The sequence below is a fragment of the Condylura cristata genome, unplaced genomic scaffold (assembly GCF_000260355.1).
Source record: "Condylura cristata isolate star-nosed mole 26May11 unplaced genomic scaffold, ConCri1.0 scaffold00012, whole genome shotgun sequence".
NCBI classification, from domain to species: Eukaryota; Metazoa; Chordata; class Mammalia; order Eulipotyphla; family Talpidae; genus Condylura; species Condylura cristata.
The window spans coordinates 20,752,703-20,768,682 of record NW_004567113.1 but is presented as its reverse complement, the minus strand read 5'-3'; the positions used below and the strand labels follow the sequence as shown (position 1 = coordinate 20,768,682).

Genomic DNA, 15,980 nt, shown 5'->3' with positions numbered 1-15,980 from the left:
ATTATGTTCTGACTGCCTCTTAGACTTTTTTACTTGTACATCTTTTTATTGCTCGCTTAGCTCATCTTAAGTTTAAACTATGCTTTCATATCACAGAGCAAGACAAATAGATAAATATGGAGAATAGTTAGGTCCCTTACTTTTTCTTGTATTCAGTAAACGTGTTTTCTGAATAATCTGCACATAGTTCTTGTCCCTTTTCAATGAAAGAAGATAATTCTGTCTTCAGTTCAGGGCCCTATAAGAAATCAAAGTTATTTGTGTTGTAATAACTTCTGGAACAATTTTTCAACAGAATTCTATATAATGTGTTATCTATACTAGGTACCCGCAAACATTTTCTGCAAAACTTCAGTTAGTAAATGTCTTAGGTTTCGAAGACCACATATAACCTGTTGTATCTTTTCAACTCTGCCATTATGGTACAAAAACAGTCACAAACAGTGCATGGTTCAGCGTGATTCTGTTCCAATGAGACTTTATGAACATAGAGATTTGAATTTCATATAATTTTTATGAATAATGGAAGATGATCTTTGTCTTTAAACCATTAATAAAGGTAGCACCTTTCGTAGTTTACAGATCAGACAAACAGCACGGGGCCACATCTAGCCCATGAGCTACAGTTTGCCAACTCTGGGTCTACATACACTGAGGTTGATAAAGAAAATGAGGCAAATCAGACCTTAGCATTAAAGCAGGCAGTAGTGTCTTCAGATTGGCAGCATTCGCTAAGGCTTTTCAGGGTTGGCACAAGTATCTTACTGAGGAATACTTCTGGAACATGAGTCCTTCTACTTAGTTCAAATGCATATCTGGCATTAGAGAGAAAGGAGATAATACTTTTTAACACGCATAACTTGCATATATATCTTATCTCGAGATTTGAAATTTTTGTGAACACAGTACCTGGTTTTTGTCTCTTAATTAAAAGAAAGGGATTTAGCCCAAATTGAAACTGATTCCAAATAAAAGGTATTATATTAAAAACAAATTCTCATTGTAATACAATTTGTTAATTGTTGCTTTGAAGCTATGGTCATAAGTTAATGCTGAGAAAGCTCTGTAGGATGTATTTGCATAGGTATATATGAACATACCTACTTGAAATCTGTATAGACTGATCCATTGTGCAACTAAAGAAACTTATACAAAGCATCATGCTTCTCAAAAAGCATTTTTTGTGAAAATAGGTATGTGTAATTTTTTCTATTATCTTATCCCCTTTCTATGTACTTATAAAACCAATGAATATTTAGAAAACAAAAATTCAAGTTGCAGCCAGTATAAATTCTGTCTGTTGATGTTGGTAAGTGATTTGAGCTGGTGATTCAAACTACATATGAGATATTTTTATGCCAAGAGTATGCATATACTCAGTGTTCCTAGTGTATGCAACCCATGGGATAGTCAATTCTTTTCTTTTATAACAGTTTATTTGTATATCATTTTGTGCATTTTTTTCCCATCTCAATTGTAATCCCCATGGGTTTCCCATTACCAAGTCACCATAATCCCGTGCACTTCCCTCCCCCCCCACCCCCCGTTTTTGATCCCATTCCTCACTCCACCCCTACAAAATGTTTCTGGTATACGGCTGTTCATTATTCTTATTATTTTCTCGCCTGGTTTAATTCTTTTCTTAATTGAATAAAACCAGACAAAGGTTTGTCATTTTTTCCTATTTGATTTCTAGCTTATTTAATGCCAATGAATATCAGTACTGTCAAGAAATAATTACTCAGATCAACTCTACTTACTGGTCCATGACTTTGGTGCTGTGTTTACTACAAACATCTTTATTTGTGGGCAACTCAACTTCTGGCAGCTCAGGTGGTTGGGCCTCAGGCATGAAGTAAATGCACACAAAAACGTCCATTGGTGTTTTTTCTTGACAGCAGTCCTTAAATTTAGAGTCCTTTGTGGACAAGTTGTCACAGATTTTTACTGTGTGTTCAGGTAGCTATAAAAGTAATTGTAAGTTTATGCATTTTAGTATTCTGATTGGTCTAATTAAAAATGTTGATATACATAGGCTTACAAACTGGCATGGTGTATCTAAAAGTCAATGTGAATGTTTTTAAAAAGTAGATTGTTAGACTATCTAGAGAGGATAATTTAGTGATGTGTGCTTATAACCTTCAGTGTACAATTTGACACCTGAGATTTATACTCAGGAAATATGGGTGATAGGAAAATTTAGCTACAAAGCAAAATTGATTAAAATATCGAAGGTTGGTGGATGCAGTAGATATAATGGCTAAGTACATATATATCAAATCACTTATGGAAAAACACCTATTAGCACAAACATTCTTAATTGAAACTTTTATTCCTAAATTGATTCAAAGATCTGTGGAATGACCTTTATCTCAAAGCAACTGTTCAAATTAGTATCTACGTGAAAAGTTTATATAAATAGAAAATGGTGGAAAAAATTGACCATCAAACTTTAATAGGTGTAAAAAAAAAACATTAATAGCTTCTAATAATGGTTGCAGTGCTGTCTAATGACTTTATGTATTGATGAAAATAATCTGTATTACCTCATTATTATTGTGCATTTGAAATTGCACTATTATGACAGAAAAAAACTGAAATCAAAATTTTATTAAATGCTAATTATATTAAACTTAAATAAATGTCTATAGCTAGGGTATACTGAGTTAGCCATGCAAGTAGAATGACATGTTGGGAATCAGATCATCTGACCTGTGTGTGGACTCTGCTACTTAATCATATGATTTCAAGTTAATGATCTTGCTATTCTGTTTTTTTTAATGATAAAACACATTTTAATAATATACTGCATTTCACAGTATGTGTGTGTGTGTGAATTCAGTGAGATAGCGAACCTAGGAAGGCAGCTCACAGGGCTAGCCACTCACTATATGGTGTGTGATGATGAAGGGTTTGGGGTCAGGGATGCTCTTACCTCCTTGGCCATGCATCCCTCAGTGGTAGACTCACAACACTTGGAAAGAATTGCGGTAGCATCTTCTGCTAGTGGCAAAACATCCTTCAAATCAGCAGTTGGGACTTTTTGTGCTAATTTTATGAGATGGCTAAACAGTTAAAAACGAATGTTATCTTACTAACATCCTTAATTTTCTTGATTTCATTATGAGTGTATGGTCTGGAAGAATAATACCACAGTTCAAGGCTGTCCTCATCATCTGTATGGAGCATATTTGCTAAGTGATGGATCCTAGATGTCAAACCTCTATTCAAAATTCAGTTATCTTCAAGAATCTTTTCATGTTTCAGGACTGATAATGTCACTTCTTTTCTGGTCAGGTCTGCACAGTTGAAGAATCCTTTAACTGTTAGACCATTTTTTGTTATTTAAATTCCACATATGACAGATCATACAGCATTTATCTTACTCTGTCTGACTTGTACCTAGCAAAATGTGCTGGAAATACATCCAGAATGAATGTCAGGTGGCAAAATTTATATCATTTTTGTGGCTGAATAATTATTCCATTGTGTATATGTATTAATAGCTTCTTTATCCAGTATCTGTTCATGGGCATTTACTTAGGTTGTTCTCATATACTAGCTATTGTAAATAGCTGAAATGGATGTGGGAGAATTTCTCTGGGGTTTTTATTTTCTTTGGCTAAATACAGATTGGAGTTGCTGGGTCATTAATATTAAATATTAATATATGTATTGTACATATAAATATTAAAAATAGTTTTAATGACATAATAACTTGAAAATATATTAAAACTTACCAGATAGATAATGTAAATATATACACACTCATGAAACTAGCACAACCATGAAACTATCAAGAAAATAGACTGGGATAGAGGATTCTGGGTGCTTGATAGAACTGGCGTGAACTTGTATTCTTAAAATGTACACAATATAGACCTACATTACCTCAAAACCACAACAAAAAAGATAATGAGTATATCCACCTTATTCCCATATTGTAATGCACTTTTCTACCCTCTCTGCGCTCTCCTCCTACTCTCAGATAGTCACTGGTGTACTTTCAGGCACTAGTTACATTTCTAGGATTTTGTTTGTATGGAATCATATAGGGTAGGTGTATTTATATATTTTTTGAGAAACCGCCATAATGTTTTGCATAATGACTGCAGCAATTTTCATTTCCATGAACAGTGCACAAGGTTCTCTGAGACACTGGGTCGTCTGAGCTTCTTAACAATGTTCTTATGATCCATGAGTACAGGATAGCTTTCTATTCATGTTGTCTTCAGCTTCATTAGTATCTGGTAGTTTTCACCTGCTTGGCTAGATTTATTCCTTGGTGAAACTCATGCAATTGTGAATGATACTGTTTTTCTAAGTTTTTTTTTTTTATGGTTTGTTAATATATAGAAATTCAACAGGCTTGTGTTAATATTTGTATACTACTTCACTGAATTTGATAGTTCTCACACTTTTGATGGCATCTGTAGTGTTTTCTACATATATACTATGCCACCTGCAAATAGTAATGATTTTACTTCTAATTCGGATGACTTTATTCCATTTTCTTTTGTAATTGCTCTACGTAGGACAATATTATGCTGTATGAAAGGGACAAGAGTGGTGGCCATCTTTGTTCCTGATCTTAGAGGAAAAGTTTTTTTCATTGAGTATGATATTAGTTGTGGGCTTGTCATTTATGACCTTTATTTTGTTGCATTTATGTTCTCTTTATATGAATTCTGAGTCTTTATCATAAACACTGAAATTTTTCATTTTTGGTATCAACTGAGATGATCATGATGATCATGATTTCTTTTGTTAATGTTATCACATTGATTCATTTGTAGATAATGGCCCACCATTGCATTCCTGGTATGAATCCTACCTAATCATGGTATATGATCATTTTGATGTATTATTGAAATTTGTTTGCTAATATTATGTTGAGAATTTTTGCAACTAGTTCAGAATATTGGTCTGTAATTTTCTTTGTCTGCTTTTGGTATCATGATAATGCTGGCTTCATAAAATGATTTTGAAAGATTTCATGGGGGAGGAGCTTGAGGGTTGATATTCTTTGACTGATAGAAATCCCTGAAGTCATCTACTTCTAGATTTGTTTGTTGAGAGGTTTTTAATTACTGATTCAACCTCCTTACTAGCAAGTTAGGAAGTATCAGACATTTTATATTAAAAAAGTAGCAGCAATATTTGTAGCTAAATACCTATTCATTTGATACTACTTCCTTGTAAGTTCCTAGACACTAATTAAAGTATAAATTGATGTTTATCTTATGTAGGTGATTTTATATTATAACTTCCTATAGCCTATTTGCAAAATATACTGTCTTAATGCAAAAAGAAAATTGAAGGGAAGGCCTAGTGAAAATACAACTTAGTATTTGAATAGTTCTAACAGAAGATTACTTTTTAAAAGACTAGGGAAAGCTTACATTAGAGAGGCTTAGGACATTGTGCCAGCATGAAATAGTCTTTCTTTACAGTTAGACGGCAGAAGTTTATGGGTAATAGTAAAAGGGATCAGAGTATCAATATTGAAAAGATAAAACTTCTTGATGAACAGGTAATTCATCAAAGAGGATATCCAGAAGGCCAAAAGACATAAAAGTGTTCATTGTCACTTATAATAAGAGAGATAAGAATAAATCAGAGTGTAGTACCATCTCAGATCTGTGAGAATGGCACATATTAAAAAATACTCCCAGTGACAACGGTTGCATAGGACACAGAGAAAAGGAAGCCTTTTGGTATAAACTGGTGAACTGGTACAACCATTATGGAAAGCAATCTGGATTTATCTTAAAGATTTTAATAAAAATATCAAAGCAGGTTACAAATAAAATTGCTAAATTAGGATACATTCGTGAATATTAGGCAATGTATATAACACACGACTTCATATAACAAGTAGAATTCAGGAAATCTTATCCCAGGGGGAACATGCACAAAGCAACTTAAAAAAAAAAAGTAACTGATTTTTGCTTTTGTGTTTGTAATATGTACTAATATGAATATTGAGGAAATTATTTCTAGTGTCTACAAATTTTCCAATATAATGAGTATATGGAAAAAGTTTATTAAAAGCCTATCTTGTGTTTTATAATGTGTGCTTGTTCTTATTTTTTCATGCAAAATATAAACAGTAAAGATTTTTAAGGGTTACTGTAGCATAAAATTATAATCTATATCTCTTTACAGATATTTTCTTAGAGAATCCTTATATTATGGTTAGAAAGCACAGATTTAGACAGCTAACAGTGTTGATAATGTTTAATCTTTACCTGAGCCTTGATTTCTCCTTCCCATAAGCAACATGTTGTGAACAGAGTCGATTTGACATTGTGGTGAGAAGTGATAAATGTTTAATCTGGAGTCTCTAGAAAAGAAGTGAGAAGCTCATTTGATGTAAAGATCCATTGCAATATACACTTATAGCAAAAGGTAACCATAAATGTAATGATTGTTTCGGCTAGAAAACTGACTTCTGACCAAAGGAGCTTATTGATATTTCTTCCACAAAGGCACTATGTTTATTTCTCCAGTTAACAAAATGCAAAAGAGGTCTTTCACAAATTTTTATGGACACTGGAATCTGACCATTGCCATTTAAATGGAATGATAGCAACAGAAGATACAAAATTAACTATGTCATTGATAAAATGACACCTACCTCTTTCAGAAAGCAGACAGTTGGATTTGGGGAGGTACAGCAGGACCCCACCATTGAGAGATAACTCTTGATGTAACCACCCAAAAGCAGCAGAGGGGCTTGTCCATAGTTCTTGGAATATTCATACATAAATCTGTGGGAAAATACCAGGGTTGGCCAAAGCATTGTGGGAAGCAAACTTATACTTGCTCATAGTTATTCTCTGAATGAAGCAAATTTAGACAACTTATTCATTATTATTCTAATGAATAAAACTGAGTATCTAAAAAGTACCAAGGACACAGATAAAGGAATATTATGCTACTCATTTTGAACAAATATTTTCATTAAAAATTGTAGGTTCTTTAATTCCTATATAGATTACGAGAGAAATAGTAAATTGTTGCTTTTCTCACTTATTGTCTAGGCAAATAGTCATTGCCTATTTATGTTGATGAACAAATGTAAATGAGTGTCATGGATTTAACCTTTTCTAGATGATTGCTCTGAATTGGCTTGTTAATCTTTTTAATATTGAGGTGCATAAGCCCCTTTGAGTCATAAAGACTCTCTGAAATCTTGTCAAAACCTTTATTTAAACTTAAAAGGATGAGGAAGCCAACCAAATTTTATAGTCATAAACCTGAATTTCATAGTATTAAAGCTAGTTTAAATGGCTTTATTTTTGGTGTTTGTCTATGTATTTTTCTATTATCATAAATTGATTTTACATTCTTGTTGGTTTTGATGATCTTCTGCGACTAACATTAAAAAGCAATGTATAATCTGGCTCCTTATGAATGTTAAACGATGAGGAGTTCAAAGTATTATGTTCATTTATGTAGTGCAATGTGTCATGTTCATAACTATTTCTATGGATACATTGTAGAGAGGAGAAAATTAAAAGTCTAAAATGTGAATAGCAACAGAATTCCATCAGATGGAATCAGAACAGCTGTTTTCAAATATTTGAAAATATCATGTGGATAGGGACTCCCAGTGTTTTTGCCTCAGGTAATAGAACTGGGAGTGGGAGTTCGGTAAAGTTTATTTTGTCTGAGAAATGCACTTACAATAATCAGCACTAACAAAGAGATGGATTGTATGGGTGAGAGTCCTTGTTATGCACGTTGTCTGGGTTGTTCTAGTGTCTGTAGAGCGTATGGAGCTAGATGAGACACATTTCTTGTATTTTAATGCCCTAAGGTGCTACTGCTAATGAACCCTGCTTACTGCTCAGCAAATCCCTTGGGATCTTTCCTGAATGCCTCGCAGATTTCGTCATTTGTTGGCTCTACATAGGTAGGAAATTCTTCTGGCTGGTGCTTCAGGGCAGCCATGCAGAGTTTCTGTTCAAGGCCCTCTCTGGTACAACATTCAGCCGTCCCCGGGTGCACTGGGAATGGAGCGTCACTTTCACAGGACCTAGCAGACAAGGCTGAGGTCTAGAAGGAGAGAAGGAAGAAGTGCAAGGTTCCAGGCTTGGTGCTCATGACAACATCTCAGTATGTTTTATTAAAATAGCACTGCTGTATAGCATTATATAGAATTCAGGTGTAGAGCCTTACAAATCAATCTGTATATACTATATGGCGTTTGCCACCAAAAGTCTCTATCTATCATTATACAGCTGGCCCCTTTTACTTGATTTACAAACTCTTCTTTTTGATACATCTTGGTCTTTTATTTTAGAATCTTATTAGTAATAAACTGTGCTTGCCCAAGGCTGCATGAGATGATCTGTCAATATGACAAATTGCATAATTATAACTATATACAAGTAGGGTCTTATGTTAATAAATGACTCTCAGAGTAGGATAAAAGTATAGTCTTCATTAATAGGTGGACATCATTTACAGCCAGGAGCGTTTTTATCCCCTAGCCCAGTGTTTCTTCAGGTGGCTATTAGCATCTTTGGTGAAGGAGATCACTTGAGAAAGCTCTGATATGATCTACTTGATTTCTGCTGCAGATATCCCTTGAGAATGAGGCCTGCCTCTGTTTTCTTCCTTGCTCTTTATTAAATGAGCAGTTTCTTAATGTCTGACTGCTTCAGTTTGCTACATTGGTTTGCAGCCTTTTACCCTCTGGTTCTTGAACCTATTTTTCCATCAGAATTAGAATGTCTAGAAATAAATGCCTGGGCTGTGCAGCATAGAAATTCTTCTTAGTAAGTAAAAGATGGGATTTGAGGGTCTGTTTTCCTAAAGCCCCAAGGTTTATTCTTGTGTATGGCACAGGTGAAAAGCTCTACTGCAATTTCATTTACCATCTCAACACTGATACTGTGATACTGTGAATAGACTAAGCCCAAAGTAATTGTAGAAACAGAATGTTTTCCCTGGAAATGTGAGGTTTAGAATAAAAACTTAGAAGTAATTGTTAGAGAAAGAAATATGGGACAAGTAGTTATACATTCTCATAATTTTACATTAATCGTATTTTTACCACAAGACTTGTAAATCTATCAGTTAAGGAAAACAACACATGAATAAATGATGTAAACTAAGAATAAATCTTTTCAAATTTTTGGCCCACACCTCACATTGAGCTATCAGAATTCTTTAAGGAAATCTTTTTACCCTTTCTTTTCAATGACTCTTTTCCTTTACCTGACAGCTTTTTTTTTATTTTCCCCTTTACTGTCTCCTTCAAATAAAGTTTTAAAAAAGGAAGTATCAAGACATTAAAAAAGTTATTTGAACAAACAAAGTTGTTATGCATTAAAAATGTCACGACCATCTATATCTTTTGAACTCTTTAATTCAGAGTTTATCAAGATGTTGGTTAGCGAATATGTGAACTAAAATAGAAATAAAACTGTTCTGTTATTTTGATCATGGTTTGTAGTTTTAGCCTTGTTTATTTGAAGACAGCAAAGAAGTTTTTCAAACTCAGGAGCTTGAAAATAATTGGGATTTATGAACTTGGTGGTGGAAGAAGATGATACACTTCTTAGAAAGGCAGAGCGAGGTAAAACAATGATTGGGCTCTATAATTGCTTAAAATCTATGCTTATCAGATTTTTGAAGCATTGTTTCTGCAGACTAACTGCTGCAGGCTTGAGCAGGGAGAACTATTTGTCAAAGCCTTTGTCAGATGCATCTAAATGTTATTTGCATCAGATCTGTTGACTGCATTAGCAAATTGCTGCCAAAGCCTATCTTTTAACTTTTTCAGCTACTGTCATGTCTTTTTCTAATGCACATACAAACACACACACACACAAACAGTTTAAGAAAGAAAACTCAGAACCTAGTACACATATATATAGCAACATGTGAACCCCAAAATAATTTGAGGGCAATATAAAATTATTCTGGGACACTTGGCATCTGTTTTAACTGGATGATACAAGTATGGATCTAAACAAGCTTGAAAAATGCAGAGACTACATTAGAATACTTCAAGAGGTTCATTAGCCACAGTGGCCCATGTTTTAGCATTTGAACTGTGTGGAAATAATGGAAAAATTGATTCCATTATGCTTGAATTGATGTAGGGCCAGAGATTATGCAGTTGGTGTTATATTCCCTCCACACTAGAGTAGGTGGAACTGCTATCAAGATATGACAGAGAAACCTATCTTGACTTCCCTTGAAGGATTACTGTAGAATTTGTCAGCCACACAGACTGTACCCTAGTGTCGTAGCAGTCAGGATCAGCCCCTTCGGCGCAGCAGTCTTCTGTCAAGGAGACAACTTCATTCACAAGTTGTTGGACCTGTTCAAATGTGCCGCCGGGAAATTTTCTGCTATATAGAACCATTGATCTGAAGAGAACAATAAGTTGATATATTATAAGGACTAATTTTTTTTTTTACCTTGTGCATATTAAAAGGAAAATTTTAAAAGAAAAATTGCATATTTGCTTACCTGATTTTTAAAAAGAATATGAAGCTTACTTTAAAAATTAGTTTTTATTCTAGGTAAATTTATCTTATAAAACAGTAGAAGCTGAACTTGGGTTCCATCAAACCAGCTTAATGGTCATTTTCTCTGTGCTTCAAATGAACCAGTTTTGTACCTCATAGACTTTGTCCAAGTTGTATCATGTACTATTTGTACTTCAATTGACCTTAGAAGACAATGCTTATATATTGTCATAACTTGTTCTTAAACTTGCTGGTAACAAATTCTTAGACCACAGGAATGATAATTCAACAGATATTTTTGGATGTCCTCCACTTGCCTGACATCTCTGTCCACACTGACTTGTGCTTCTCCTCTTAGCAGAGATTAGCTTAGCCCTTTATGCTGATTGGAAGTTACCTCATAGTTTCATTCAAACCAAGTAACCAAAGAATAGGTGAATACCTGATACTTACAAAGATCTGAAGTCATCTTTTCCCAGAATGCTCAGTTCCTTGCAGACTTTATCCTTTTCATAATCTCTGCCTGTAGAACAGAAATAGAAAAACTTACGTGGTTTTGATTCAAAATGGATGTCACATTAAATGCATATGTAGGAAGGGAACTAACACAGCTGTATCCATAGTGAAAGTGACATTTTTCTTCACTATATGCACTTTCATTCTTTGATACCTTTGTAGGTTTCTCACAATGGATCAGAGGTTTATGACATACTATAACAATTAATGGACAGAATTAAAAAGTAAAAATATTTAAGTGAAAAGATGTATGCCACATAAGGTATCAGAAATTATTGCTATGGCAATCATCCTTAGGGTCCATCTTTCTAATACTAAAATGTGGCTTTTTATTCTTCCCTTCTTCTTGGCTTAGTTTCAGCTAAGGCTGCAAAAAGAAAAAGAACTGAAAATAAGTGAATATGTCTACATTCCAAAATAGCCGCACAGATGTAGGACTTTAGTTTGTGTATGAGAGCATAACGGTGTTATCACCTTTAGTGCATTACCCACCTCCAGAATATAGGGGGGTGATTAGGAACTTAGCCAAAAGAAAAGATGGAAATTAAGAAAAGTACTTTTGAGAAAGTTGTTTATTTATCCAGTGGTTTTGGGGGTATAGTGGGGAGTATTTCTCTTCAGTCATAGCAAGGGGGACCAGAGTTCTTGATGCCAGGATAGGCATCTGATTCAGGCTGTAGAAATCTAAAGTATGATTAGTTGGCCAAGTAGCTTTGAGCAACCAAGAAGCGGGCCATTAGTGGAAAGCTTGCAGTGGTATGTGGATTGATGTAGATTAAATAAGAGAGCAAGCTGCCTGGTTATCCCTAAGTGTGGGCTTTGTCTTTGCATAAATGATTATGTGGAGGGCAGTGGGACACCTGTGTGCAGAGTAGACAGCTTGAAAACCACAGAAACAGTGGGGAATATTAAATTTTTTAAAAGATTTTATTTATTCATACAGACCTGAGGTACAGGCCAGAGATGTGGGGGGTAAGAGGGTTCACCAGAGACTGAGTAGGGAGCAGAACAGGCAGATCGACAAAGTACACTGCTGAGGGGAGCAGCGGGCGGGTCAGGGGAGGTCTGCCGCGCCATGTGGTCACCTCCGGTGCAGGCAGGGATCCAACTCATACAGAAGTGGCTTTAGCTTCTCAGTGCTGTGCTTTAACTTGCTGCGCCACCAGGGAGGGCCTAAATTTTTAAATAATATATTATTTTGTAACTTAACTCATAAACCACTAGGGAGGTCCTCAGTAGTTTTGTGGTGCCAGATGGATGTGAGAGATCCATAGGGATAATGGTTAAAAACTCTCCAAAGTAGCCACAAGGAGAAAATGACAACTTTGGACATGTCCTGTAACCAAGGGGAACAACACTAAGCCACCAAGTTGCTATTGGATTGGTATTTCCTGTTGGTTGTCTCTTCTGCTAACTTCTCCCTTTTGCATGTTCAAGCTGCTAATAGCAGCCTAAAGAATAGGAAGAAGAAGAGAACAGGCAGAAGAAAAGAGAGGAAAGTGTACATGCACAGTTAATAGAATTGAAATAGGTCTGTTCTGGGGGGAGCAGCTTCAAAATAAATAAATTTTGAATAAAAAAACCAGGTAGGCCCCTGAATATTAGGAGATATCTAAAGGTCCTTATTGGGAGATGAATGGAGAAATCATAGCACCTTTCTTTAAGTCCATTCAGTGACTATGGAAGAATTAGTGCAGGAGGAAATGCATTTTTATTTTTGGGGCCTCACTTACTATGCTTATGTTTATAACAGGCTTTGAACACATGGAAGGCAGCCTGTGTCTTCCCTTATTCATTATATGTACAAATCTAGGAAATTTCCCAATGCTCTATAATGGGCTATTCTTTTTTTTTTTTTTTTAAAGATTCATTTATTTATGCATACAGAACTGTGATACAGGCCAGAGGTGCAGGAACAGTGAGAGGATTCACCAGAGACAGAGTGGGGAGCAGAACAGGCAGGTGACCAAGTACACTGCTGAAGGGAGCAGTGGATGAGACAGGAGAGGTCTGCTGTGTCCTGTGGGTCACCTTCCAGCTGGGGATTGAACTCATGCTGAAGCAGCTGCGGCTAGCTTCATAGTGCTGTGCTTTAACCCAGTGTGCCACCAGGGAAGGCCCCTTATAATGTGGTATTCCTTTGAAGAACCATAAGTTTGAACCCTTAGTTATTTATCCTCATGGCTTTATGTATTGGGGAATCCATCTCAGGTGATATGGAAGCTGCTATCAAGCCTTTTAACCTCCAAATTTCCAAACTAATAGTTTTTTGTAACAGTAAATATACATAGGCCAAGGTAGGAATTTTTGTCTTGTGGTTTGGAGCTGAGTTAGTGGTAGATAAAGACAGGCAGGGTAGACGTTTTTCCTTTTAAAGAAATCCTCTTCAGGAATTTGTGCAACTTACTGGTGAGAATACCTGATGTTGGTGAAAATTCCCTGTAGGAAAGCTGTTGTACTCTATCTTTAGTGGGCTACCAACTACCCTATCACTGAGTTGAGAAGAGTCAGAAGTAAGGAACAAAGCAGACATTTTAAAGCAGACTTTCTAAACAACCAACTCAAAAGAAAGGTCAAGCATTAAACTCACACAGGAAAACCTACATGTTCAAATTTTACCTTATCTGGGAAATTAGAACAAAATAGTAGAACTGGTAAAGATAATAAATCAATGGAGTACAAAATGCCACTGACATCAAACTTCTGCTATACCTGAAAACTTTCACATCTAGTTCATTTTGTGGAATCTATTGATTAGTTTACAAGGTCAGATATTGTTGAAGTTTCAGAAGGTCAAATTTGGGCAGAAAATTTTCATTAATCATTAATGGTATCCTCTGGGTCTCAGATGAGGGCATAGAGGGAAAGAGTTTCTGCCCGAGCCCATCATCCCTGACGAAGAGCTATAATGTTATTTCAGTGGAGTTTTATCTTGTTGCTGGCAGCAGGCTTTAGTTCATTTTAAGGAAACTTTTTAATTAGTAATTAAGTAATGATCAGCTTTTTGAAGAAACCATTTTGTCCTGGAAATAGTCAAATAGAATTTAAATAATAAGGTGTACCAAAGATTCCTGAAATTAATACCAGACTGTATCCTCATGATCTTTATGATCACTATCAAAGTATGTGGAATCTATTCCCCCCTAAACTTACAAAGTTTTAAAATACACATGCACACACAGGCATACACACACACACACGGCTTTCATAAGAACTTACTCCTTTTTGAGGTGTAAGAGCTAACTTACTTTATAAAATTTCCTTGTAAACTGCAAGGAGGTCTTTTTGTTGATACCCCCACTATCACCACTCGAAGGTATACAAAGTGAAAACCTCTATTCAAATAATGCATCTCCGCTGGATATCCTGAGAAAAAATTTGTTCTGTTCTTCTCTGTTCAGGTGAAACTACCTAAGGAACTTTATTCAGTGTTTTATGAGTGAGTGTCTGTGTGACTGTAGTGCTAGTGGACACTGAAGATTATCTTCTGTTAAATAGTTTTCATTAAGTCAATTACTTGTGTCTGCAACAATCTACTGTGTTCTGTAATATGTTAGCTAGAGTGCAAAAGTTATTAGAGATAAGTAGAAAACCAGATGGACCACAGAAAGACTTAGAATAACTCCTGCACCTCTGACCTGGTTCTGTATGCATAAATAAATATGCAGAGCTGGGGTACAGGCCATAGGTGCAGGGGCAGTGAGTAGATTCACCAGAGACAGAGTGGGGGAGCAGAACAGGCAGATTAATGAAGTACACTGCTGAGGGGAGCAGTGGGCGAGACAAGAGACGTCTCCTGCACCATGTGGGTCATCTCTTGGCTGGGGATTGAATTCACACTGAAGTGGCTGTGTCTAGCTTGCAGTGCTGTGTCTTAACCCATTGCATTACCAGGGAGGGCCCAAATAAGTCTACAAAAAAAAAAAGTTACAACTATTTTTGCTGGAACTTCAGCCTTGGGCATCACAGAAACAAGAAAGAAACCCAAAATGAAGACATTAAGAAACATCAGAACTACCCATGGGGATTACAATTGAGATGGAAAAAAAATGCACAAAATGATGTAAAAATAAACTTTTGTAAAATAAAAAAAAAAAAAGAAAGAAAGAAAGCCCCTCCCTGGCTTGGGAATCCACTTTTATTTCTATTCCCCTTCTCCTTAATAAACTTTTTTCTTTCTCTAAACAAAACTGCCTCTTTTCTTTTCTTTTCTTTTCTTTCTTTTTTAAATAATGTTTATTTTTACATCATTTTGTAAAGAACTATAAAGGTAGAACTATAAAGGTAAAACTGCTCTTATAAAAATAACCTGCAGAGGCAGCTGTTGTACCATGTATCTCTCTGGTGGACAGCTGGAAATAGATTCAGACTAACCTTTCATTTATGCATTTATCCAAAGATATACAGCTTAAAAGCTAAGCAGATGTGTTAATCATTTTCTTACCTACAAAAAGCAAATAGGGAAGTTAACATGCAATGTGATAATTACAAATTAATTCCTCATTCCATGGAGTACTCTTCAGTTGGTTTTTAGTATTCCAGTTGAGCTCACTTTGACTTATATTATTTAATCCTGCCACAAATGAATCAGAACGAGTCCTAAGGCAAGTTAGGCATAACTAGGCAGCTTCAGAGGCAGTGCAGGGAGGGACTTCAGAGGAGTTCAGGAAGGCTGTAGAGATTAGGGCAACACATGCCAAAGAGGACTAATCAAACACCCTCAGGACTAGTGGCAAAAGGGCATATAAGAAAAAGGACTCTAAGATAAGGGCTGAGACACAGAGAATTAGTTCTGGTCACAGAGACATTAAGACAGTGAGGGAGATCACAGAGAACTACCAATCACAGAGCCTGGTGGAGCTCTAAAATAATTAGGGGGAAAGAGGTATATATTCCCGGAGACATGACTCCATTTAGCTTCCTTGCCCCTCCCTGGCTTGGGAATCCACTTTTATTTCTATTCCCTTTCTC

At 35.7% G+C, this 15,980-nt stretch overlaps 1 protein-coding gene across 1 annotated transcript in view; it reads right to left on the bottom strand.

Moving 5' to 3' along the window:
• The window catches only part of GC (group-specific component (vitamin D binding protein)), a 58,180-nt gene that overhangs the window by 28,133 nt on the left and 14,067 nt on the right, over nucleotides 1–15,980 (bottom strand). The window contains exons 2-10 of the mRNA XM_012724014.1: nucleotides 10,947–11,016; nucleotides 10,259–10,391; nucleotides 7,853–8,064; nucleotides 6,641–6,773; nucleotides 6,252–6,346; nucleotides 2,936–3,065; nucleotides 1,761–1,963; nucleotides 686–815; nucleotides 141–238 (exon numbers count right to left, since the gene is read on the bottom strand). Coding sequence (XP_012579468.1) covers nucleotides 141–238; nucleotides 686–815; nucleotides 1,761–1,963; nucleotides 2,936–3,065; nucleotides 6,252–6,346; nucleotides 6,641–6,773; nucleotides 7,853–8,064; nucleotides 10,259–10,391; nucleotides 10,947–11,016 — 1,204 coding nt within the window. The remainder of the gene's footprint in view (nucleotides 1–140; nucleotides 239–685; nucleotides 816–1,760; nucleotides 1,964–2,935; nucleotides 3,066–6,251; nucleotides 6,347–6,640; nucleotides 6,774–7,852; nucleotides 8,065–10,258; nucleotides 10,392–10,946; nucleotides 11,017–15,980) is intronic.